At 34.5% G+C, this 27,072-nt stretch overlaps 2 protein-coding genes and 5 pseudogenes across 2 annotated transcripts; 3 read left to right on the top strand and 4 right to left on the bottom strand.

The window, feature by feature from the left end:
- Positions 1 to 1,888: 1,888 nt before the first annotated feature.
- LOC120156824 lies at positions 1,889 to 4,854 on the top strand (annotated as a pseudogene).
- A 380-nt stretch (positions 4,855 to 5,234) lies between these two features.
- On the top strand, positions 5,235 to 6,750 carry LOC120156825 (annotated as a pseudogene).
- A 1,075-nt stretch (positions 6,751 to 7,825) lies between these two features.
- LOC120157010 lies at positions 7,826 to 8,919 on the top strand (annotated as a pseudogene).
- A 1,377-nt stretch (positions 8,920 to 10,296) lies between these two features.
- On the bottom strand, positions 10,297 to 12,169 carry LOC120156921 (annotated as a pseudogene).
- On the bottom strand, positions 11,766 to 16,939 carry LOC120157211 (annotated as a pseudogene).
- Positions 16,940 to 24,355: 7,416 nt separating this feature from the next.
- Positions 24,356 to 25,613, bottom strand: LOC120157093 (probable polyamine oxidase 5). Its single transcript, XM_039168345.1, has 2 exons — positions 25,098 to 25,613; positions 24,356 to 24,833 (listed from the first exon to the last, which is right to left on the bottom strand). Exons 1-2 carry the CDS (start codon positions 25,165 to 25,167, stop codon positions 24,385 to 24,387), a joined length of 519 nt encoding a protein of 172 aa, XP_039024276.1. The 5' UTR covers positions 25,168 to 25,613; the 3' UTR covers positions 24,356 to 24,384.
- Positions 25,614 to 25,675: 62 nt separating this feature from the next.
- LOC120157094 (probable polyamine oxidase 5) lies at positions 25,676 to 26,128 on the bottom strand. The gene has a single exon (XM_039168346.1). The coding sequence runs from the start codon at positions 26,028 to 26,030 to the stop codon at positions 25,698 to 25,700; it is 333 nt and encodes a 110-aa protein (XP_039024277.1). The 5' UTR covers positions 26,031 to 26,128; the 3' UTR covers positions 25,676 to 25,697.
- Positions 26,129 to 27,072: the final 944 nt, after the last annotated feature.

Consider the following 27,072-nt stretch of genomic DNA (forward strand, 5'->3'; position numbering starts at 1 on the left):
ACTATTTAATTTTATATTAATATTTTTTAAAATTATTAGTTTCAAATTTTTATAATACAATAACGTTACATATTTAATGTGATCATTTTGCGAAATTTGTGATCCTAGTCGACTCAGCATAACTAATTCTTACTGAAACCATTGAACAAACAATTAAAGAACACATGTAATTCATTTATTTATTTATCTGAAATTGTTTTAAAAATATTTAATATTTATTTTGGATAAATTTGCTTTATTCATCCAAAAGAACCTGTCAATACAAATAATATTTACAATCCCTACTACAGCAACTCAAGAAACAAACCAAACAAGATCATAAAAACAAATAGCAGTAAACAGAGCAAGAAAAGCCCCATTCAGTAACAAAAGAAGGATCTAAACTAGAGACTTTACTATATCAAACAAGCCTTAGTCTAGTATCATTTTTTTATATGAGAAAAAGGGTAAATTACATATATGAATTTAAAACGATATTTTGATGTATATTTGAGTTTTTCAAAACGACGTCATTTTGATGCTTATGTAATTTATCGTGTCATGTCATAACACCGTTAAATAGTTAACGGCATAGTGAGCAAAATGATTCAATTTGTAAAGTTTAATGAGCAAGTTGAAAGTTGGGTGAGGAAAATAGGAGAAAGACTAAAGTTCATGGAACAATGGTGTAATTTACCCTGAGAAGGAGTAGCAGAATACAGAGCACTTACGTGCTCTCCTCCCATGTTGCCTACTATTCCTCTCTTGCCAAGTATAGTAATTAAAAGCACACCAAACTATACGGATGATAGCAACCCTCAAAAGACTTCTCCTTGCCAAGCCTCCAGCCAATCCATCAAAACCATCTAACAGTTGTGAGAAACAAAGTGCCTACAACCTGCAAAATCAACTACCAAACTTGACTAGAATAACAACACATATTCGATATACTTATTGATAAATATATACTTAGTGTGTTTAATATGTTTTTAGAGAAATCATATCCTATAATCACATTCTAATAATAATATCTTATGGGAATAGTATAGGTGTGTACATATTCTAATAGTTGTTCATGCATGAATCAATGGTGAAGTTGCACATTTGTTTGCATCTCAGGGTTCGAACAAAGGGGGAAGCCCAAAGTGGGAGAACATGATTGTCGAATACTTAGATTTGCTCAAAGAAGGTTTGGGCTACAAGCGGCGACCCAACTTGTTTAAATCTTCATATTTTGAATACCCAACCATGTAATGCAATCCTTCACGCTTAGGCCCTAACTCATTACTAAGTTTGGACAAATTATTAATTAGGTAAAAAAATCAATAATTACCTATATTATAAAAATGTCAAAATAATAAATTTATTTATAAATATAATATTTATATCAAATATAAAAAAATACTTAATTTACTTTAATGATGAAAGTGTTGCACCTACGTTTTTTAGGTTGTAAAATTAAATTTGCTTATTGTTCTTTTTTTTAATTTATTATACGTTGTCAATGATTAAGAATATCATGAACTATACTATCTTATAATCAATCTAGACTATTAAAAAAATCACTAATAAAATGATGAATGTTTAAATTTATTAAAATATTTTTAATTTAAATTTAGTATTAAATAAAATTGTTAAATTATTAGATAGTAATTTTATTAGTAAATAATGATTGTTTAACCTCAGATTTTATGATGGAAGTGAGTAAACCTATTGACAATAAAATATTTTGTGTATAAATTAAAACAAAATAATTTATACGAAGTCACAAATTCGACATATGATACATATACCAACTAAACAAATAACACTAAATACAAAGCAATAACCGCGCCACACTGGAGCCCACCTTTCTCCCAAGCAGCACAAGCAAAACACTCGCACGAAAACCCTAATCTTCCCACGCTTTCCCCCTCCATAAATGACAAAACCCTAATCACCGTCTTACGAAAAATATGGGTCGTCGTAAAAGCAGCGACACAGCTCAAACCACCATGAACTCTTCGAACAATTTTGAAGGATCTAAGATTCGCTTCCAAGACGACGACGAAGAGGAAATCGCCGGATACAGCTCCAATCTCGATGATTCGATCGTTGCCGTTGATAAAGGTAGTGAAGATGTTTCCATGGGAGAACCCGACTTCTCCTTTTTCGGCTGTGAAGGTGATGATGATAAAACCAGTGCTGATTATTACTTCGATTCTTACTCTCATTTCGGTATATTTCTTTCTTTCTTGTCCCTCTTTCTTAAATTTAGTCCTGAAGTTCGTTTTTACCGTTATTTTCTTGTTAATTAGAAAGCGAGGGGAAGTGAGGATTTTTATTGTTGGCTTTCACTTTCATACGAAGAAGCTTTGCCCGATAAGCATTCCTTTAAATCTTATTTGATTTCCCCCCTTTTTTAATGTACATGCAGGTATTCATGAAGTAAGTGTGCAGCAACTTGGACCCTTGAATCTTGTTTGGTTATTGTTGACTTATTTATGGAATATTTTTGTTTCAGTCATTTGTTTGTGAGATATTGGGTGGCAAATATCTGTGAATGAACGGTTGGTTGTAATTCATCTGTTTGTTTAAGCTCACTATGAATTAAGCCATCATGGTATCTAAAAAAATTCTTTTTATGCATTTACCCTTCTACTTCAGTTTATAAAAATTATTTCTGCGTCACTGTTCTTGGTTACAGTGGAGAAACTTAGTGGGTTGAATAATTTTATCTTTTCCTTTTTGTTTGGGAAATGTTTATCCTCTATGTTAACCCGTCAACTGTTTTCAGGAAATGCTGAAAGATGTAGTGCGAACCAGGACTTATCAAATGTATTTATCGAAATAAGTTTCTATTTGAGAACAAAGTAGTACTTGATGTGGGAGCTGGAACTGGAATTTTGTCCCTGTTTTGTGCAAAAGCAGGGGCAGCACATGTTTATGCCGTATGCCTTCCTGTTTACATTTTCATTTTATTTCTGTTCTATATTGTTAATAATATTTCTGACCAAATTCTTACACTCCTAGTGTCTATCTCATTTTTTCCCAACTTGGTTAATATTTCTTCCATTCCTAGGTCGAATGCTCTCATATGGCTGATATGGCGAAACAAATTGTTGAAACAAATGGCTTGTCTGATGGTGAGGTTATTGAAATTGTGTGTTATTGTATTTCAATTCTTCCTCTATTTGAGGGCACTTTTTACCCAACATTTATTTTATTGCTACAGTTGTCACAGTTTTGAAAGGAAAGATTGAAGAAATTGAGCTCCCTGTTGCAAATGTAGACATTATTATATCAGAGTGGATGGGCTACTTTTTATTGTTCGAGAATATGTTGAATACAGTGTTATATGCCCGTGATAAATGGCTTGTAAGTGTTTCTATAGTTGATACTATAAATGTCCATACCCAGCCTTTTTTTCCTGGTTGGGAATCTGTTTTTGCACTTTTATGATGTTGTGGGAAGCTCTTGATGAGTAATTGAGGTTTGTGCCTTGCAAAAAAGATATTCAAACTGGAATACATGCATGCATGTAAAGGCGGAAAATTCAATATGGTAAATGCTTGGCCATTTGTGGCGCTGTATGGGTTAGCCGTGCTTATGTTTCATTGTGAAGAGAGGCTGCCTGTTAGGTGTTTTCTTGTGATCATTCGGTATGTGCAGCCAACCTACAAATCTAATATGACAACAGAGTGGTGCATGTTCTAATATTCTTGTCTTATTGACCTTTTCCTGGGCCTTTGAAATTCATTCACTCGTTCCCATTTGCTCATATTAGCGAATTTGTTTGTTTCTTATATGTACAGATTCTTTTTCATTCAATTTTCTTATATCTTTACCTGTGTCAGGTCGATGATGGAGTTGTGCTACCAGATAAAGCTTCTCTTTACTTGACAGCAATTGAAGATGCAGAGTACAAAGATGACAAGATTGAATGTGAGTATAGCAGATTTCTGATTTTTTATTATTCTAGGTATTCATGTTCTTATGTTCTTGTATGCTTTCAACCAATTTTTCTATTGCGCAATTCGACTTGTAATCTTATATAGTTATATACCCATCTTTTCTCCTTGACATCATCCTCTTGCTGCAGTTTGGAATAATGTTTATGGCTTTGACATGAGTTGCATAAAAAAACAAGCTTTGATGGAACCTCTTGTTGACACTGTTGACCAGAAACAAATTGTGACAAATTGTCACCTTCTCAGGGTGAGAAATACATAGCAGAAGCATTCCTATGTGGTATCTATATATACATGCTTGTTCGAAATTCTTTTGACAATAATGTGTTTGGAATGCATCTGAATTATTCATTTTACTTTTCTGGTTTCAGACAATGGATATTTCCAAGATGACTCCTGGGGATGCTTCTTTCACTGCACCTTTCAAGCTTATTGCAGAACGTGACGACTACATCCATGCTTTTGTTGCATATTTTGATGTTTCATTTACCAGATGCCACAAATTGATGGGCTTCTCTACAGGTTTGTATTTTCATTTCCCAAATTCCATTTTCAATCTAACAATAGTTTACAGAATATATCCATCCTTTGTCCTTCTTATCTTATCAATGGTTACAAATCAGCAAACATCATAGGATAACTAGTCTTTCTTTCTAATTTCTGCAAACAAAAACAAAATACAGGACCAAAATCTCGAGCTACCCATTGGAAGCAAACAGTCTTATATTTGGATGATGTGCTAACCATATGTGAAGGGGAGGCAATAATTGGGAGCATGACCGTCGCACCGAACAAGAAGAACCCCCGAGATGTTGATATAATGGTTAAATATTCATTCAACGGTCGTCGTTTTGTGGTTTCAAGAGTTCAATTCTATAAGATGCGCTGATTTTTTTGCAGAGCATTTCATCACAACTACAAGCTGTAACTCCTTTTACCATGTGGGAGACCTTATTTGCATTTGTCATCAACATTTCATTTCTATTATTTGTTTTATTCCTTTGCCGTTCCTCTGCTCTCACTCACCTTTACTACTTTTGTTTTTCTTTAAAAAAAATCCCGAGAAAAAATGTTATTGTAAATTAGTAATGAAGTTCGAAAAGCTTAAGCTTGCGAATATTTTTATTTTCAGATAATGTTAAGTGTAATTTTCAATATATTTAAATTTTTTAAAAATTATATATATAATATATTATATCATCTTTATATTATTTATAAAATTGATTTTTTTTTACCAATTTATAACTCCATCATTTATGCATAGATATATAGATAATGGTAGATTGACTAAAGTATGACGTGATAAAAAGTCTAAAACAGCCCAAAAACCGAATCTTTAGAGCTCAGACAATGAAACACCGCTCTCCGTTCTCCCAACTCCTTTCCTCTTTATCCAATTATGGGAGTAGCTAATTACATAACAGCGGTTCTCAATTTCGTAGCCTTTCTTTGCTCCATCGCCATCATTGCCTCTGGCATCTGGCTCGCCCAAAAGCCGGACAACGTCTGCATCCACATTTTCCGATGGCCTGTCATTGTCCTTGGCTTTCTCATCCTCCTTGTCTCCCTCGCTGGCTTTGTCGGTGCCTGCTGCTACAAGAAAACTCTCCTGGGCTTCTGTCTTTGTTGCATGGCCATTCTCATCGCTCTCTTCCTCATCTTGTTAGTCTTTGCTTTCGTAGTTACTCGACCTGATGGGAGCTATGATGTGCCCGGTAGGGTTATAAGGAGTATAGACTTGATGGGTACTCCAGTTGGCTTAGGAACCGGATAGTCGACTCCAAGAGCTGGAACAAGATCAGGGATTGTTTGTCTGACTCCGATGTTTGTCCTGAATTAACTCAACAAAATATGACCGTCGATCAGTTCTTTGCCGCTCATCTCTCTCCTCTTCAGGCAAGTTCAATGTTCTGCTTTTTAGATTTCCGTGTTTCAATTATGGACATTATCATATATCTCTCAATAATTCTGATGATTTGATGGAAATATCAGTGCCCTTTTTTCAATGAATTTCATAGGTTATGGTCTAGGAAAGCCATTCGTAAACAGAAATAGTTCACTTCTTTTTACCTGATTGAGTTCAGGAATCAAATCGTAGCTTTTGATAATGCATCTGAAAAGAATCATTTACCTGTTGTGAGCTGTGAGGGGCAGCCGGGTAAGACAAAATGTTAGTTAAAGTTTTTCATTTTCTGGGGGAGAAGTTTGTGTCAATGGAGAAATAAGTGCCCACTAGATTAATTATTAGCATGAAATCATGGGGCTTTGACCCCATTGATTCAATGGAGTTTATTATAGTTGCCAGCTTTGACATTATATGGCGAGACACTGACAATTGATCATGTTCTGGTTCAGTTTATAGTTGTTTTCTGATTAGTTTAAGGTTTTTTTTTGGGGCGGGGGTTCTTCTGTTTGACAGTCAGGATGCTGTAAACCTCCTACAATTTGTGGCTACACTTTTGTGAACCCAACATTGTGGACGAACCCGACGAACCCAATCGCGGACCCTGACTGCAATCTGTGGAGCAATGACCAGACCCAATTCTGCTATAACTGCTACTCGTGCAGAGCTGGTCTGTTGGGGAATCTTAGGAGTGAATGGAGGAAAGCCAACATTATTCTCATCGTGGCAGTGGTCGTACTGATATGTGTCTATGTCATTGGCTGCAGTGCCTTGAAAACGCTCAAACCGAAGAACTCTTCCGCCGCTACAAACAGGGTTGGATCTGATAAAATCTTTCTAAACTTCCCCTTTCTGATTTTTCATTGGATTTTAGCTACCCTTTTCTTTCTTCCATTTCTTTCGTTGAATCTATCTCTTCACATTAATGGCACGTGTATGTGTGTATATATATATATAAAATTGTATGAGATAAGTACGTTAGATTAGTATATCTCGCTTCCATTCAAATAATCATGAAATAAAAAGTTCGGGTTTTTCCCCTTCCTCTGGAATTATTGTTACGTGGCATGAATAGTTTTAAGGAATAAGATGTAAATGTCATGATTATGAGATGATACTCGTTGTTTTGTTTTGTTTGATTAATATGTGGTAAATAGTATTCGTTTTAAGATAATTTTTTAAATTATTTAAAATTAAACGTTCATTCTATAATATTTACATTACTCGAATTAAATTTTTTTAAAAATAACAATAATTATTTTATCAGTAGCTTTGTTAGCACTATACTCTTTATGTTATAAAAAAAAGCTTTAAAATATGCGTTCATACGAACGCACATGGATTTACATCAATGCATCATAAAGTCTGGTTTCAAGGTGCAAACTTTGAGGCATGTTGACTGTATATTCAATGCAGCAGCGTGTTCCAGTTATCTCATCAAACAGGGTCAGAAATACGATTTTATTCTGCAAAATGAAGCTTCAAGTGCGAGGAAGCTAATTTTGGAGACATTTGTTACATTACAATTTTAGATAGGAAGTAATTTTTCCATTACCAGTACATGAAATAATAATTATTTAAGAAATATTGTATATACTTATTTAATGTATTACTGAATTTTATTTAGGTAAAACACATTTTATGTAAAAAAATATATTTAATAAAATTTGATCAATTTTATAGAAAGATAAATAATTTGTCTATAAACTCACGAGTAATGAGTTTGATCTTTAGATAATATTTTTTAATTATTTTATTTCATAATATATGTATAAGAAATAAAATAATATTTGAAGGATTAGCTAATTCAACTAAACTAATTGATCGATAATGACACAAGGATTAACTTTGAAGGAGGTATATAGTAAAAATTACTCTTGTAAACAATTAATTACTGTTTACATGATAACACTAAAACCAATTCAACTATACACAATCTCCACTCATATTCATTCCTTCCCTCTTACAGTCTCCTTCCTCGTTTTAAAGCACGCTTGTCGTCCTCAATCCTCGTACAAAATCACCCGGAGACCAGCTTGCCCTATCTGTAAACGGGTCAACCCATAAACGTATCTCTCAAAATGGATCGACCCAGATTCGTGATCGACTCAGCCGAAGCCGAACAATTGGCCAAACCGTGCTCCAACTCCTCCCGTCGTTGGTCAAATCCGCCCAGACCTTAGCTCGCCCGCCAATCTCCAAATTCCACGTCGGAGCAGTCGGAATGGGGTCGTCTGGTTGGATCTTTTTCGGTGTCAATCTTGAATTCCCGGGTCTTCCCCTCGACCAATCCGTCCACGCCGAGCAATTCCTAATCACCAGTCTTTCCCTCAATGCGGAACCGACCTCGCCGTCTCCGCCGCCCCTTGCGGCCATTGCCGCCAATTCCTCCAAGAGCTCCGTGGCGCCCCCGATGTCAAGATCCTCATTACTTCGTTCGAACACGAAAAAGAAAACGAAATAAACAACTATTTTAATGATAAAGACCAGGAATTTACTCGTTTGTCCCATTTTTACCTCACAGGTTCGGCCCGGACGATTTGCTACACAAAGACGTCCCTCTTATCCTCGAACCTCACCGAAACGGCTTGTCGTTTTGCGACTATTTACGCTACGAAAAAATCAACAGTGGCGATGACTTAAAACGCGGCTCTTGAAGCGGCCAATATGTCACACGCGCAGTACAGCCGGTGTCCATCTGGGTTGGCATTACTGGACGTTGAAGGGAAGATATAAAGGGTCTTACATGGAATCAGCAGCCTATACCCCAGTGTGCCGCCGGCTCAAGCGGCGCTCGTGGATTACGTGGAGAGCGGTGGCGGAGGAGGCTATGAGAGGATTGTTGGGGCGGTTCTGTTGGAGAAAGAGGATGCTATTACTAAACAAGAACACACTTCAAGGCTACTTTTGCAATGCATTTCGCCGAAGTGTAAGTTTAAAGTGTTTCATTGTACAAAAAACTGAGTACTAAGTACAATCTATGCTTATACAAGCATGTTGGATCATTAAAAAGAATGTGTATTACGGATCAACTAATGAAAAAGAAACAATCTTGGTTGAGAAACAAAGCCAACAATGAAAAATGAATCAACCAGTTAATACAATTTCAATCTTTGTCATGCATTGTAATATCTTGTTCAACTTTGAATTATTGTCTCTGTTCTATCTTTTGTCGTGTTCATGGATTTAGATGAGTTGCTTGAACTGTTCATAAATGAAACATGAAAACAAGAGGGTGAGAGGCAGCTAAGCTGAAATGATTGATGATGATTCCTTTAAAAGTTTAATGAATGGGGGAAAGATTCCTCTGTTGCATTTTGGATTGGACTGATATAATTTGTATGCAAAGTGGAAAGGGGTCCATTTTCCAGCTTTGATTTTAATTGGTGTCGTGGTGGTGGATTCATCGCCTGAAATTCACCATTTTCTTCTTCTTTTGAGACAGTTTACCGATCTATGACTATGCAGGCACATAGGAGTTAGTCCGGCCGGGTAATGTTCCGAAGTACAAACTCGAGACTTTGCTCAAGCGCATTAACCTTCTTGTTAATCGACCCAACCGGCAACTGGCCTCGGTGCGATCCAAAATTTGGTGATTAGGTTATAAATTTGTTGAATTTATCGTCAGAAAGTGGGATTGTAGAGATTCACATTCGTGCAGGCTACTGCAGAGAATGCTTGAGGTAGATTGTAATGGTGAAATTGATGATCAAAAGTGATGTAGGCTCACTCAAACAAAGTTATAGATCCATCCCAAAGACAAATACTAATCCAACATTCAAACTTTTGCACATAGACTTATCATCAAAATCGACTTTGAGGAACAAAATTTCTGGGCGATCTCGGACCGTCTTGCAGAGCTGCCGGTGTCATAAGAAAAACACACATTCAGAATCACCATAGCCACTTGAAAGCAGGCAAATGAAAGGAACCAAAGCACATAAAACTAATGGGTTTTCTCACACTAAAAATACTTGTTTCAACGGAACATAGCATCAGTGTTCTAGTTTTCACACGAAATCGTACTAAGAAACCGATTATAACCAAGACTAAAAATGCAAACCCCATTACCTTGGAAGGCTGCAAATGCTATCTGTAAGTAGAAGGAAGGCGAGAAACACCGGTAAAGAAGTAGGATTGCAGCTTTTCCTATCTAAATTAAATTTAGGTGAATGACCGTGTTGGATGCGAAGAGCAACGATGAACAATGAAAAGTTGTGGATTTTGAACTAACAATGATTTTTCTTTTTGTATTTTCTGCTAGACATGAGGTTAGAATTTTTTCATTTTTTTTATCTCGTTTTAGTGTTTGGATACATTGAAATTACGTTTTTTGAACAAGTGTAGTCTTAAGCATTTTATATGTTCGGAATTCTGGAATAATTGTGAACCTATCAAACATGTAACAATTCATCGTAACGAAATAATAAGCATTTTAATTGGTTTTCTCTCAGTTTTTTTTTTTTGCATCTGAGAACAGAAGAAAGAAGATTCTCAAGCGTACAAGGGAATAGTAGAATGGAACTTCTCCTCTGGTAATCGGAGACTAAACAGAAACAGCCAGCAAAAAACATGACATTATCAAACTAGATCAACGGAAGGTTGTTTCTTTATCCTATATCCCATGAACCGCCAATTTGTAAAATAAAAAGAGACCAATTTTAGAGTTTCTGAAACCTGAAATGAACGTCTTTTCTCAACATCTAATTTGCAAGCCACGACGACACCAGAATTGAAACATGCAAGAACGCCTGTACTTTTCCAAAGATCTTCCAGGTTCAGGGGAGTCGGCAGTTTGCCTTTTTGGTGTAAAAACAGAGACTTACAGGAAACTTATGCATTAGTCTTGTTCTATTACTGTAGGCAAAAGAATAGAATCGGGAAATGCTGAAGATCCATTATTGGGAGCACCGTGTATATTGAGAATTGAAGTTACCAAGTTATATCTGATGAATTCTCAAAAGATGGCACCTTCTTCCCCCTCGCAAATTGAGGACCATGACCAATAAAATGCTCCTCGTGGAGAAAATTGCATTGTCATATCCATGTGATCCTCCGCACTCTTTTCGTTTAGTCCTTTTCTGCTCCACCTTAAAGCTCTCTTCAATCAGTCCGACTATGGGAGGAATTCAATCACTTGCGGCATAATGTAGCCGACTAGGTAGGTCCTCCTTAAGATACACCTTCAAATACTTTCCGTTATCAACTTTACCGGATTCCAGTCCTTCGTCATCTTTGCAACGACGTCCGATGGTTCATTACCTGGAGGCGGACGAATAGCAAGCAACGGACTATACGACAGAACCCATTCGGCCGGAATTTCAATCCACTGCGCCAAATCCTCGAGAAAGATCAGCTTTTTATCACATGCACCAACCATTCCATGATCTCCCACCATAATTATAGTAACATCCTAAAAAATCCCTCTGTTTTCCAACCCATCAATCAACCTGCCGATCATTCTATTAATTCTAGCAACAGCTTGAGTGATCTGGGGATCATCAGGTCCAACCTTGTGACCTTGATGGTCAGGATCCTCAAAATACAAAGTCATAACGCAGGAATCTCACTACTAGGCAAATCAAAGTAACTAAAGCAGTATCTACTCTTCTCAAAGGGATTAGAAGCATTATATTTCATACACAGTTTTTTCGGGACAATTCCAAGAACCCTTTTTCACCTCACTACCAGGCCAAATATAGGTAGCAGCCTTTAGTCCATGATTGACCACAGTTTCCCAAAGTGACTCACCTAACCACCACTTGGGTTCATGACTAGCACAATGGAAGAACTCGCCAGTTTCAGGATCAATAAAATGGTTGTTAATAAATACCATGATAAGCAGGATAAAGACCGGTAACAATGGAATAATGATTAGGGAAAGTAAGAGAAGGAAAACAGGAATCAAACCCATCTCAGCTTCAGTTCCGTTTTCAATCAGACGGTGGATATTCGGTGTTGGGGGTCTTGAATTGGTACCCAAATCGAAACCCATCAGAGGAAACCAAAAGCACCACTGGTTTTTCCAGTTTCTTCAAAGCACGAGAGAAGTTGCGGGCTGTAGCTGAAGATGTAGAAGAATAAAACAGGAAGGAAAAGACAAAGCAGCGGAAAGAGCAACGCAGGTGAGGAGTATAAAGCAATGAAGATGATGGTGGTGGTGCAGCGTTTGGAGGAGATCAAAGCCTCGTGAAGAATTGAAAATAAAATTGATAAATGATAGATTGGAGAGTAGAATGTAAGAATCTTGAGCGTTTCTCCGATAGTTGGTTGAAAAGTCAGTGAAAGAAGTTTTTGTTGAGAAGGTGAGTTGAACTAATCAACAATGGAGTCCCGATTGAAGATAAAAACAGGAGGCTTTATTTGTCTGTTTTACTTTACAAACCACTTCTACGTTTCCTATTGGGAATATTCCATACAATTTGGTTGGCTTACCATTAGTACGCTGTTATTTCCAATGTCAATTACAGAAGTATAACTATGTTTATAAAATTATTAAACATAAGTTAATATTAAAAATGCATGAAATATATTTTTAATTATAATATAAATTATTTATAAAATTAATTCAATTATATAAATCATATTTTTAATATTAAAATTTCTTGCAAAGGTAAGATTTACAAATTATAATATACCATATACGATGATATATATTTGAAACAATTTTTATTAATGGAATATCCCTGTTTGAGAGGGGGAAAAGAAGCACAAAATGGCAACAACAACAAAAAGACTCCATGGAAGGCCCAGACTGAAAAATGAAGAGCATATGCCCAAATGGGCTTGTACCGGTTAATGGAGGATTCCTTGGAGGATGGGTTTCTGTTCCATTCTAATAGCTTGATTGTTGACTCTCCATATCTGCAGCCCCTCCAGCTTCAAGCTTATTTACATTCATTGCCCCCACCAATGCCACTTCTTCTATTTTTCTAGTTAATCATAGTAATTAATTATTCAATAGATTAAGCGTACTAATTAATTATTTTTCTTAAAACTATAAAGAGTTTAGTACCTAAACTATCTGCTTTGATTCGTTTAAGTACCTAAACTTTCATTTGCTTCAAACCATACCTAACGTTCATTTTTTGTTTCATTTAGTACCCCGCCGTTAAAAATTTAACGAACTGTTGCACGTGTCATTTTTTTGAGTAAATTATATCATTCATCACTTAACTATTTTCACACGCCCATTTTGATAACTAATGTTTAAAAAATTTCAATTTAACTACCCAACTTTCAAATTGCTCATGTTTTAATCACTCTAATTTATTTATTAATATTTTTTGACATATATTTTTTTTTATTTTTTTATTAATATATAATTAAAATTAAAAAAAATTGAAAGTTAGAGTGATTAAATTAGGAGTAATTTGGAAGTTAAGTAATTAAATTTTAAAAGAAATAAAATTCATTGAGCAAATAGGTGAGAAAATAGCTGAGTGATAAATGATGTAATTTAACCAAAAAAAATGTCTTATTGTAACAATTCTGCTAAGTTTTTAACATCGAGGTACCAAAAAAAATAAAAAAATAAACATCAGGTATGCTTTGGAAACAAATAAATTTTTAAGCACTAAAACGAACTAAACTAATATTAGGTATAAATGTGCAATTTACGTGAACATAAAATATTAAAAATTAATCATTAAATAATAGTTATAAGATGATAAAAAAAGGTTTTAAATCTAATTAAATAATACAAAAGAATAATAGATACATAATAAATACTATTTGACAGTGAATGATCATCAGTAGTATAAAATACATATAAAAATAAAAAGCACATTGATAACTTTTCCATGACTTGCACAGGACTCATCTAAGGTGATCAAAATAATAAAACAATTCGAAAGTCTAAAACAATGATATATTAATAAATCATCTATCTTTTCGTACGAAATGATAAGATAATTAATTATCACAACAAAATAATCAGTTTATATGTATAATAAAAACAATGATCAAATATGAATAAAGAAAATAAAAAATGAACTTAAAATTATTTTCTATTTCTGGATTTACAAATAAATCACTGTAATTTAAAAATAAAAGATGGAGAATATTGAGAGAAATGTGTTGGGTTAAAATTATATTTTTTAAAATGTTATTTTTTTTTCTTTAAATCAATGAATAAAAAATTTTCTTTCAAAATTATTATACTACGGTTTGTTAAGGTTCAAATAACGAATAATATTTTCAAACTTTCCTTATAAAGTTGGAAAATACCTCGACAATTTTTTTTTTCTCCGCATGGGACCAAACCTGATGGATTCCGACTCAACCCGACTTGATCGGGTTAGATTTTTAAAATGTTTCGAGTTCCGGCCGGGTTGGGTTGAATTTTTTTAAAGGTGATGTTCGGTTCGGGTCGGGTCAGATTTGGGTTTAGGGTGAAAATACTCGACCCGATCCGACACCAAAAAAAATAATTTTACCTTATATATTTAGGAATAATTACAATAATATCCCTCTATATATTTTTTTTTCAATTAAATCACTATTTTTATTGAATAAAAATGATATATTTTTTTATTATTTCGGGTCGGGTTCAAAATTTATCACAGAAAATCAGGTCAGGTAGATGATATATATTTTTCAGATCAGATCAAGTCAGATGAAGAATATAAAATTTTTAAGTCGAATTAGTTTGACCGAAACCCGACTCATCTTCATCACTACTTTCATGTTACTGGTAATTGACAGGAAACAACTTAATCACCTAGTACTTCCCAAGACGGTACAAAATAATATTTGATAGATATTGCGAGTCTCTTGTCGTTTGCTCATATACTTATATACGATGATAGAATTTTATTATACAATCTAAAATTCTTTTAATTTTCTACAAATTTAAAGATGTTGAACAAATGAAAATATATGGTCGAGTTCAACAATAGGAAATGAATAGATATTTACTGGAAAAAAAAAATAAGAAGTTAATTTTTTATGAAATCCGCTAATTTTATTAAAAAGAGGAAATAACCAAATTACAATGAAGTTTACATAATCATAACTTAAACACAGATATTTCCCTATAACCACAAAAATTAGTCACTTAAGATCATAGAAGAATCATATAATGAAAAGGTTAAAAACCAAAAAACAACAAAAGATCAATACGAACAAATATGATCGCATGGGTAAATAACCCACAAAAGGGATGAGCTATTGTAAGACAACTGACAATCCACAAATCATAGTCGAGCGACTGATACAATAACGTCATTATAATAAGTTGTGGCGAATATCAATCAACCCTAAAAAAAAATACTATCAAACAACCGAAAGATTACTAAAAGATAAAGAAAAACATGACATAAAGACAAAGTTATTAAAAACTAAAAAAATGAAGAAAAAAAATCAAAGATATTATAAAAAATAAAAGGAAACAAGAAAATCAACGCGACAACCAATATAAAAATTAATGTCGTCGTCTATCAATTAAAGATGAAGACAAAAAAACCAACGACGTTTAAGCTAAAAATCAAAGATATTATAAAAAAAAAACAAGAAAATCAACGCGACAACCAATATAAAATTAATGTCGTCGTCTATCAATTAAAGATGAAGAAAAAAAAAACCAACGACGTTTAAGCTAAAAGAAATAAGACCTTAGTTTCACAATAAGGTAATACGATTCTTTGTATAATTAGTTCTTATTTTTTTTTCATTTTATATGAGTTGATACATAATAAAATCTATCTCTTAAAATTATGTAACTTTAGAACAATATTAATGAAAAAAATTATCAACATAGTCATTAAATCATATGATTGATATATGATGATAAAAAAATTGCGTTATAATATTATAATCGAAAATTATTATTTAGACTGGCAAGCCACAACAGATCATGTATTGCATCACAAATAACAAATATTTAATAATTCAGAATCTAAAATTTAATCGATGAAAACTAAAAAAACACAAAAAAAAGTATGTCGGTATTATAATGTTAAAATATAGTTATAAAATACATAAATATAATATTTTAGAAACATAATAATTTTAAAGTTACATAACATTTATAATGTTCACAACTATGACATCACTATTTATATTCAGATCTGAATTTTGGAAAGACAATGCCCAAGAATGTCTGGAAATTTAAGAAGCCGTTGCTAAATACCCCACGATTTCAAATCCGAGAAATAAAGAAAAAAACTAATTTCATATACTATGAAATTTAAAACAGATGAATAAAAATATGTCAGGTGCGAAAACTGTTGTTCACGTGAGTCCAATGACCGGCGTTATTTAACAAATTGCGTTCATTCTCACACATTAATTTTCTCACTCACACAGTTCAGACACTTATGATGTAGCTAGCTAGTACACATTCCAACGTTACCAAACCTAAGAAAACAACAATATAGTTAGATATAGAGAGAGAGTAGGTGGTGAAGAGAATTTTCAAATGTGATAAGGCCATCAGAAGGATCGCAGCTTCTTCTCATCTTGAGGAAAAACTCCATGAAAAGCTGAATTCTTGCTCAAGATTATCCTTAAATCCTCAAAACACAGTTTCTTTATGCTTTGAGGTTGAGAATCAAGTTTTCTCTTTTTACTCTTGAAACCTGGAACATAATCGTTGCTTGATCTCTTCGCCTTATGTTGAACCTTACTCCTCATGCTTGGCTTTGTCGTTGTCTCAGCAGCAACAACAGTGCCATTGGCCGCTGCAGTAGCCATGGCTCTTCGCTTTTCTTTGTCGAATTCCACAGGCGTTGCAAAGGGACTGCAGCAGAAAGTCCAAAATGAAAAAAAAAGGGATCAATTAATTATCTTAAACAACAGGTAAGCAGTACTTTATACTTTTAAGTTCATTTTTAGGTCTAGGGTTTTGATAAAAAAAAAAAAGGACTGGGAATTTAGTACCTTGGGGCCTCGAGGTCCACTCCTCCAAAGAGGAGTCTTGGTTGTGTTGCAATCAGCACAAACCCTAATTGTGCTGCTGTTGTTATTATATAAGAAGAGTTGCCGCTGTGATCCGGAGATGACGATGGCTGCTTGTGTTGATCTTCGGATATCGGTGTTGAATTATTCGATAATTCTACGTGATCCGAGTTCATCATCTTCGAAGGCATCCACTTCGCAGAACTAATATTCTCATGACTTTGATGAGTTTCGAATGTCCAGCTTGTGGAACATATACTTTTTCCTGGAATTATGCATATGCAAGTGATCATTAATTATTTAGCCTAAAAGGTCTACAGAAACTCAAACAAAACAGAAAAGAAAACCCTAAGTTAATGAAAGAAAGTGAATTAGTGATGATTGCATACCTCTTCTAGATCATGGAACTGTGACTGACTATAAACCTCTCCGTTAAGGTCAATAGGAAAAGGATAAAGAGAAGAATAACAATTACTAGAAGTCATGAGGAGATTATATCAGCAAAGGGAGATCGAGGAACCTAGTGATGAGCTCCGCGTACGTCGTCCAGTAAAGGTGGAGAGATCTATGTTTATTGAGATTAGGGGAAGGGATGGGATCGGTGATGAACGACAGAGAGAGAGAGAGAGAGAGAGCGAAAGGCAAAATAGGGCCTACACTAGTCACTACCATCGAGTGGTATATCCCTTATAAAGGAATATCAGCAAAGGGAAATAAGAGGTTCACGTGACTTCATATATATGAATGATGCCCAATCCCCCGAATAAACAAAGTTAAAAAGCAAAAATGTGAAGTCTTGATCTTGAATGCTATGCTGCTGTGCTGCTCCCATCCTATTCAAGAAATTAAAAGAAAATTATATTATATATATATATATATATATATCAGATACACAGTCGACGAAGTATATCTTTCCAATTAGGGTATTAGGTTTCTTCTGGCTAAATATTAGGCATGTTTAAGGAATATTATATTGGAGTATTGTGCGCGCACGCACACATATATCTAATGATAAAAGAGAAGAGAAGAGAAGTATTAGATTTTTTCATGGAAAGATAAATATATCCCCATTCTTCACACCTCAGTCTTGCCAAAAAGCAATGAATGCTTTAAGCAGGCAAGAGACAAATGCAGCACCCCACACTTTTACCATCATCATATATAGATAATCTTATACATTTTCTTACACTACACGGGATCATGTTCCATATTAGCATTTTTTTACCTTTTTTTTATAGTTTTTCTCAGCTGCATTTTACATACAGCTAAGCAAAGAAAGGTTTAGACATGAGCATTCAGCTGGATAGATTCTAGTTTAGGGGATAAAAGAGGAAGACATATATTATAACTTATATATGCTACAATTGACCGTTCAGGTAGCTTGAAAAATGAAGAATCTCTGAATGTGAATACCATGGGGAAGGCAAAAGGAGGATGTGAAAAAAGAATTAAAAATGCTGGGCCAGGAAAGGAACAGCACAACAGAAAAAGATGGTTGCTAAAAAGCTACATAATACATATAGCTATCATTCATGCTCATGCTATATCAGAACACAAGTTTTTGAATTTGAACGAATTCCAATGATTTCCGTGATTTACCTCTTACCCTGTATTTTTCAACTCAATCTAAGTAGATCACATGATTTCAGTTCAGTGTCTCTCTATACTATAATTGCAGTATGTAATAAAAGCATTTATTACTCTGTCATCATGTTCTCCTGTTGTCCTAGCCAAAAGACGGACCAATGTTATAATTATTCTTTTACATTTTTTGCATTAAATCTACATAAGAGTCGAGTTATTTACCCTAATAAATATTATTTTGTTGAGTCGGTAACGAAGAAGCTGTTCATTCATCGTCACAAATTACTATTGACGTTGTTATTTTTTGTATCACGTGTTAACGTCTATAAAGATGGGCGTTGTTAATGGGCTTGACAGTTGGGATATCCATGGATTTACAAGACAGATGTCAAAATAAGTGGAGCCTTCGAGCTTAAATAAATGTACATGAAAATACATCGGTTAATCCACCGGTTAATAATTTAAACCGTAATTAATCCTGTCAAGGTAATTAAAATCATAAAAACTAATATTTTAATAAATATTTAACTCCATTAAATTCTGGATGTCCCTTTTTATCCGGAAACCTCTTTCGGAAAATCTAACACCACTGAAAGATTTTATTGTGTATATTAATTACTTGTATAACAGAAGTTCTTTTTATGATAAGGAAACGGTGGATAATGGATCCTATAAGATTTGATTTGAGGTGGAGACATAGATGGATAGAGACTTGATGATGTATGTATGGTGAATTTGTGTCAGGTATGGTATGTATGTCCAACCCGGGTTGTTTTCAAGGATCGGCAAAGGGGCCATTGCCCTTAACCCCTTCGCCACTCTGTTCCTAATGCCAAATTTAGGTCCCAACATCACATCCCTCTCCTTTCACTCACAACTTATGGTACCGAATCCCTGCAATTTTCATGGGCAAATGAAAAACCCTTTCTTTTATTTTGGTCAATATTATTTATAAAAGAATAGGTTTCTATTACACCAATGTAAATTTGTTAAATTTTATATAAATTTAAAACTGTTGGGTGAATAAAAATAAACAGTTGAGATTAACAGTAAGAAATTAGAAGATTTATGAAAAGAAAGTAAGTTAATCTTAATTATCTACTTTCACTCATCCAATACGATTCTAAATCTATGTATAAATAAAAGGGTTTTACGTTATGTAAGTAGATCTTAACTCATTTTTAGAACGTTATATATATTCTTCAAAAAATTAAATATAGTACAATTTATTGATGATGTGGAAATTTGTAATTTGATGCACCAGAATAAATGTCTCAGTGGGCTATGGTTATTTTCTGGAGAAAAAATGAGGTTGGGTCATTGGGTTAACAAATAATTGGCCCATTAGATGACGTGGCATACCCAGTCACAATGAATACGTGGAAAGATGGCTAAGTTAAAGCAAAAAATAAGTATTTTTGATTTTCCAGTGTCAAATTAAAAATAAATAAAAAAGAAAACGTTGTCCCTAGCTATTGATAGGATAATACAAAACATTAATAATTTTTAACAATTAACTTCAGCTTTCGTGATAATTCGATGATAAAAAAAAGTATTATTACTTTTAGAGGCTTTAGATTCTAATAATTATTACTTAATAATCATTCTAAATTAATAAAAATTTAAACTTTTAACGAAAATAAAAAGAAAGATCTAAAATCAGAATCATGAAAGATTATTAATAGAGCCTCTAATTTTGTATCCAAAAAGTTTGTAATATTAGAATTTTAAAGAGTAAATTGGATTTTATCTTAAATCCTAGTTCATTATATAACGAATAATTACAAGAAATAGAAAGAAAGCTAAACCAAAATAATGAGAGGCTCAACATCTCTGTTTTGAAAACCGGACCGGATCGGCCGGTTCAACCGAGAATCGTTGCTTAGTCCAGTTTAATCTAAACCGGTTGAACCGCTATTAGTGAATCGGCCAGAACCGTTGAACCGTTCGAACCGGACCGGCTGAAAACCGGAAAAAATCGGGAAAAACCGATATTTTTGTTTTTTTTTAAAAAAAAAATTAAACCAAACAACGTCGTTTGTTAAACGAGCCAAGTTGAACTCGAGTATTGCCGAGCTCAACTAGAACTTGAAAACTTTAAAAGTAAGCTCAACTCAACTCAAACTCACAAGCTAAAAATTATCAAGTTCAACTCAAACTCGAAATATAATATTGAAACTTGAACTCAAAAAGGCTTGAACTAAAAAAAAAAATTAGAAGCTCGATTGAAGCCTAAAATTCGAGCTTGATTGAAGTGAAAAAATAGTTCACTCAATGCTCACCAAAAGGCTTTATGATTTTGAATGCCAAATTACCTCTATTATTTATAGAAGTTAGTTGTGATGCGCTTCTATGTTTCTTAGCAATGTGAGATTGTTTTGTTCTCATATTTTTACTCTTTAGACTTTTGGGATGATCTTCTATGTTTCTTAGCCATGTGAGATTGTTTAAAAAAAAATAAACCAAACAATATCATTTTGTTATGATTTTTTAACCCCAAATTTTTTTTTAATTATAGTTATATAATTATATTTATTATTTAATATGTTTTACCTTAAATATTATGTTGTAGTTAATTTGAATCATTTTGTTTCACTTGATTTTATGGTTTTTAACTTATATATGTTATGAATTGCTTTTAATATGACTTGTGATATACAAAATTATTTTTTATTAAATATTTTTGGTATTTTTATTTAATTTTTTTTAAATAATTATGACTTCGTCCGGTTCTTTCGATCGGTCGAACCGATTCGACCGGTTAAACTAATGAACCGATAACATGATCGGTTCACTAACCGGTTCGGTTCTGAAAACCATGCTAAACATTGATACTGTCACACTTTATTTGTTAATGCTGTCTTGTCGTGGGGTCATCGACTCTTGTCGTGATTCATGGTTAAGTTGGCTGTGCTTGGGAAGTACTCGACAGAGTAGCATTTAACGTTTCTCTTTGGGATTAGAATTTTAAATATCAAATTCATCTGATTAGACAAATTTGATCTGAATCAGATCGCACTTTAAAAAAACATTTCTAAAAGACATTGGACAAAGTTTGTTTGAAGATGTTATGGTCTGACATGTCTAAAGATTACTTGTTACAACTTAGAGTGGAGGAAGGCCAAAGGTACGAGAAAGGAAGTTGAATTTGAATTGGATTTGCATTTTGCACAAAATGGTCCAACCTTTAGGCTACACGTTACGTTTTCATATAGTTTTCATCGCAATGATTGCTATGATCAATTGAACTTTAGTAGCTTTTCCAAATGAAAATGGTTTATATTATTTATAATCATGAAAAGGACGTAATCAGGGAGAATTTAAAAAATTTATTTTCGGTGTCAGGTTTAGAGAAAATTTATTTTTGGGATCAAATTTATAATTTGCATGATTTATTTTAAGTAGATGAAAAATGAGTGTTAATTTATGTTTAAAGGTGTCAGTGTTCTTTTAAAAGTATATGAATTTTATTTATTTATAAATATTTGTATATTAAATTTCTATTAAAAAATCTTAAAATTTTTGTGACGCTCTTCACTGTAATCTGGCTATCTAACAGTTGAAAAAATGGTCGATAACCAAATGAAAGCGTTCTATTCAAAGTATGGTTATTACAACCGGACCGGATCGGCCGGTTCAACCGGTTGAATCGTGAACCGGTGGTCTGTCAGGTCCGGTTATCTCATAAAACCGGACTGGTAATGAACTGGCTGAAAACCGGTAGAACCGGTTGAAAGTGAACCGGCTAAAAACTAACCAGTTTGAACCACCAATTCACTTTTTTTCTTTTAAAAAAATTAAATCAAACGACGTCGTTTGTTCAACGAGCCAAGTCAAATTCGAGTATTGTTGAGCTCGACTCGAACTCGAAAACTTTAAAAGTAAGCTCAACTCTACTCAAATCACGAGCTAAAAATTATCAAGTTCAACTCGAACTCGAAATATAATATTAAAACTTGAACTCGAAAAGGCTCGAACTGAAAAAAAATTAGAAGTTCAATTGAAGCCTAAAATTTGAGCTCAATTGAAGTGAAAGAATAGTTCGCTCTGTGCTCACCAAAAGGCTCTATAATTTTGAATGTCAAATTACCTCTATTATTTATAGAAGTAAGTTGGGATACTCTTCTATGTTTCTTAGCCATGTGGGATTGTTTTGTTCTCATATTTTTACTCTTTAAACTTTTGGGATGCTCTTCTATGTTTCTTAGCCATGTGAGATTGTTTTTTTTTATAAAAAAAATAAACCAAATGACATCATTTGTTATGATTTTTTTAAGTCTCAATTTTATTTTTTATTATAGTTATATAATTATATTTATTATTTAATATGTTTTACCTTAAATATTATGTTGTAGTTGATTTGAATCATTTTGTTTCACTTGATTTTATGATTTTTAATTTATATATGTTATGACTTGATATTTTTATACCTTTTAATATTGTAAACTTAAACAAAGTGTTACATATATATTAATATTACTTTGAATATTATGTAAAATTAAAAAAAATTATTTTATATAAAATCCGGTTCAACCGCGGTTGAATCCAGTTGAACTAGTGAACCAGTACCTTCACCGATTCAATGTCCGGTCCGGTTTTACAAACATTGATTAAAACTGACACAAATATGCAACTTAGAGTTGGCTTGCATTGCATTAACACTACAAGAGCTTTTAACTCCCGTTTAAGGGTCAAAACCGATTTGGCTTTAGAAATAATCGAAGGGTTGGGAAATTTATGAAGCAAGCAAGAATTTGATTATAACAGGGATAGGTTAAGGGGTGGTTGAGATATTCACCGCCTAAAAAAATAATTTTTTTTATATTTTTTATTCATAATAAATTGTTATCTCTTTTTAAAATTTTTAGAAGCTTGTTCTTCTGACATAAAATCTTGAGTCCATAGAGGAGGGATATGTGATGTGCACGATGATCAAAGGGTGATTGAAGCCTACAAGAGGCAAAAAGAGACAGCAAGTAGGCCATTCCCGGTTCTTTTCTTGGGCGAGAGAGCCTGCCAGAATCTCTCATACCAACAATAATGGATTCGCAATAAATAGCTTTAATGATATCTGACCATGCAGTGTTTTGCTGTTTGTTGGGTGATCTCATTCACCCTAATATACCAACCAAAAGCCAAACCTAATTAAGAAAAAAAAACCTTAGTAGATTTACTTTTGTTGGGGATGAAATAATTTGGGAGTGGTGGACTTAAGGGGTATACGAAAATGGAATGGTGATAATATGAGAGAAAATAGCCCCAGACAGACAAATCTGTGGTGTTTTTCAAGCTGAAATTGTATACTTATGGACTGTTATTTTCTATCATACCAAGCGTAGGCATTGGTGTTGTGTAGTAAGAGTCTGAGCTGTCTTTGTGTATGTATGCACTGTCACGTGTGCATGGTGCTGGACTCATGAAAACCAATAACCCAATGGATCCAAACAATCAGACGGCAACAAGCATCTCTGATTTTTTTATGAGAAATGCTGATGAACTTCCAATTCACACTCAGGGCTGCACTGTGCTACATGAAGTTGAAGGTATCCTATTAATGACTCTACTACAATCACAGCCGAATCGAAAATCAAAGGCTCGTAATTTAAATCCCGAATTCTTCATCGATTATGGTCTTTTTGTTTTAAAGCTAGCAAAGGAGCCTTGTGTAAGAGATTCCTAACATGAAAGAGCCGGGTTTGGCGGATCCGTCCAGTGGCCAAAAGCCGAAGCAATGGGCAGTGGGATACTCTCTTTGTTTTTAACTCCCCAACTATCACACATTTCAACGCCAAACACACGATCTTGTAATGGTTTTGCTTTGAATATCAAAGAAATATTATATAAAGGAAATCCCTGGGTACTCACACAAATGCAAAGAGAATTGCTATAGAAAATTGAAAAGAAGCTTCTTTAATACATCTAAAACTGTCCCCGTCTCTCTTCCATAATTTCATTAAACCCAACCCCCTTTTTCTCTTTTGCTCTCATTCACGCCTTCGCTTTACTTTAAAGAAAGAGAAAGAAAATGGTTTAGGGTATTCAAAAATAAATCAAATTAAAGTGCTAAGTCTAGTCTCCAACGCAGCGATAGTGTTGCAGAAGCCTATTGGCTTCCCTGAGACCACTAAAATAAGCTCCATGAGTTGTAGAGTAATGGGTTCTGTGTGTAGCTTCCCCAGCAAACAAAATTTGAAGTGGATAATGCACACCTTGGTCCAACTCGGAGCCACAAATCTTTGGTAATGGCTCAGCCATTGTGTCTAAATCAGCACCACTTGATCCAACAGCAACATAGCTGTAAGATCCCAAGAATAATGGATCATTGCCCCATTTGCTCTTCAAAACCTTGACAAATCTTACTTCACCGTCTTCACTATCGCTCCCATTGCAGAAATCAGGGCAATTATGCTTCACTTCCTTGTGGGGTTTTGGAGCTGGTAATAAACCCGAAACTGTTGATGAAACTCCGTTTATAATCTCTTCATCACTAAGGGTTTCGAGCTCAAGAGCTTCTTTCCCTGCAAACCAAGATAGGAGGACGTTTGAATTGTTGTAAATGGGAAACAGAGAAGCTGACCTCCTCATCCACCATGGGATCTTTTCGTGCCTTAACTTGGATTGTGGGGGACTGAAAACAAGGTCCAGGGAAGGGAACTTGTCTTTGTCATTGGCTGTTCGATTACCATTTGGACTCCATTGAAGAAACAGCTTGTTAACAACTCCATATCCAAGTCTCGAAATAGCCTCTGTCTTGAAAGAGGGAAGTGGGGGGTCGAACATACCTGAATCTTGACCAGTTCCAGCTTTTAGGACCCCTAATGAAACTGTGACTATCACATGATCTGCTAACATACCAGATCCATCACAAAAGTGGATCTTCACTGGTCTGGAACTGGAATCGTAGCCATTGGAATTTCTATAGATTTTTTACTCTCGGGTTGCCACTCTATTCTTGTGACTTTGCGGCCTAATTGGATAACACCGTGAAGAACAGATGCAAGGTGTTCAATTACGCTCAAGTAGCCTCTAGAAATGGTGATTCTTCACCAGGGAACATGCGGTACTCCCTTTCTGCTTCAAAATCTAGATTGAACAGATCACCAGCCGAAGTATAAGTCCTCTGGGAGTTTTCATGCATGGCGAAAATGGATTCTTCAAGCAATTTCCTGCTCCATTTACCATATCCACTGAGCTCTTCATGGTCCTTGCAAGAATCCCAATAAGCATCGAGGCCTTGTCTAAGGAACGCACCGACACTTTGGTTACCAAACCCACCATTGCTCATACAACATTTCAAGGCTGCTTTAGCTGCAAATTATAGTAACAAGCATCCCTTCCACAGTCTACACTGTCTTGAACCAGCTTCCCTTGAGCGAAATCCATCAGGTTCTTGAAAAGGGTTGATAGGGGTCAATGATGGAGGAATTCAGCTCGAACCCGCCTTCGGCGATAGTCTTCGGCTCATCTGAGAACCCATCCATGCACTCCCATGGCTGGTCAGACTCAAGTGCATGGATTTTCCGAGCAATTTGGTGAACCGGGCTACCCTCTATTCCATGGATCCAAGTAGCACCCATCTCAATTCTGTTACCACAAAACTCTGAAGTGTTGATCCGGCCACCAATTCTATCGCCACCCTCGACAACAACTAGCTCAAACAAATCGTTGGAGCTAGTGGAAGTATAGAGCCTGTTAGCTGCAGTTAGACCAGCCATCCCAGCTCAATTATCACAATTCTCGGCTTCCTTGCCATTATAGTCCTCTACCTTAGCTTCACTAGCAGCAACACGAAGATACAACAAATATTATTTTGCAAAGGAAGGAACAGAGTGAAGAAGAAATGTGAGATTCTTTTGGGGTTAGTGATAAGGAATTTATAAGGGGGCGTATACTGTATATTTTATATTGTATAGCGAGAACTTTTTAAGTTTTTTCTCACATTAATTTGTATAATAACGACAGGGCTCTACTTTTCTTTATAGTCTACACTGTTATATATAGTTTGAATCATAAATCATTCAAATATTATAATTAAATCAATTTTCTACTTAACCCTACTAGCACTAATGCATACAAATGTAGATTATACCTTAAGAGACCACTCGTTCACTTTCAAAATGCCTCTCATAGTCTTCCCCATGCACATACTGTTTGTATATCAGTATTTTGGCCCTTGACTTTGCCATAATTTCAAGAATACTATGAGTGTCATTAATGACTAGATTGTTATTAATAAATTAAATCTCTCTCTCTCTCTGTATATATATTAACAGAGAGACAGTGGGAAGGACAATAAAAGGTTGACAGTGCCTTTCACCAACCTCACATGTAAATTAGGGTTGAGGACAGCCCACCAAACTGAGCAAGTCATTGAATCTTCATCGCTCTGATTGGCCCGTCTTACACTGTAATTAGGTAATCATACAAATGCAATCAGGGATTCGGCTATGTGTTCCTTCATATCTGATTATAATACGCTATATAAAGATGGTGTTAGAAAAGGGGAGTTGGTATCTACTACAAATCAAGGAGCAAATTATTATAAAAACAATTTTTTTTTCACTTGTGATTTGGTGTCAGTGATTCATGATAATTGTCCGTTCATCTCAGTTGGTAGAGCGCAAGTCTCTTAACCTTGTGGTTGTGGGATCGAGTCCCACAGTGGGCAATTCATAATTCTGACTGTCGGAGGTCTCCCACGAAAGCTGCTCTCAACCTGGCATTGGGAGTAGTCTACTATCCTACCTTTCCCTTACC

Source organism: Hibiscus syriacus, unplaced genomic scaffold (genome assembly GCF_006381635.1).
Source record: "Hibiscus syriacus cultivar Baekdansim isolate YM2019G1 unplaced genomic scaffold, ASM638163v2 tig00111238_pilon, whole genome shotgun sequence".
Lineage (NCBI taxonomy): Eukaryota > Viridiplantae > Streptophyta > Magnoliopsida > Malvales > Malvaceae > Hibiscus > Hibiscus syriacus.

Excerpts from the sequence above, each read along its gene's own strand:
- LOC120157093 (XM_039168345.1), bottom strand. The coding sequence starts at position 25,167 with ATGTTAGCAGATCATGTGATAGTCACAGTTTCATTAGGGGTCCTAAAA. Across the intron at positions 24,834-25,097 it reads TGGAACTGGTCAAGATTCAG|GGAAAGAAGCTCTTGAGCTC; the intron begins GTATGTTCGACC and ends CTTGGTTTGCAG.
- LOC120157094 (XM_039168346.1), bottom strand. The coding sequence starts at position 26,030 with ATGGCTGGTCTAACTGCAGCTAACAGGCTCTATACTTCCACTAGCTCC.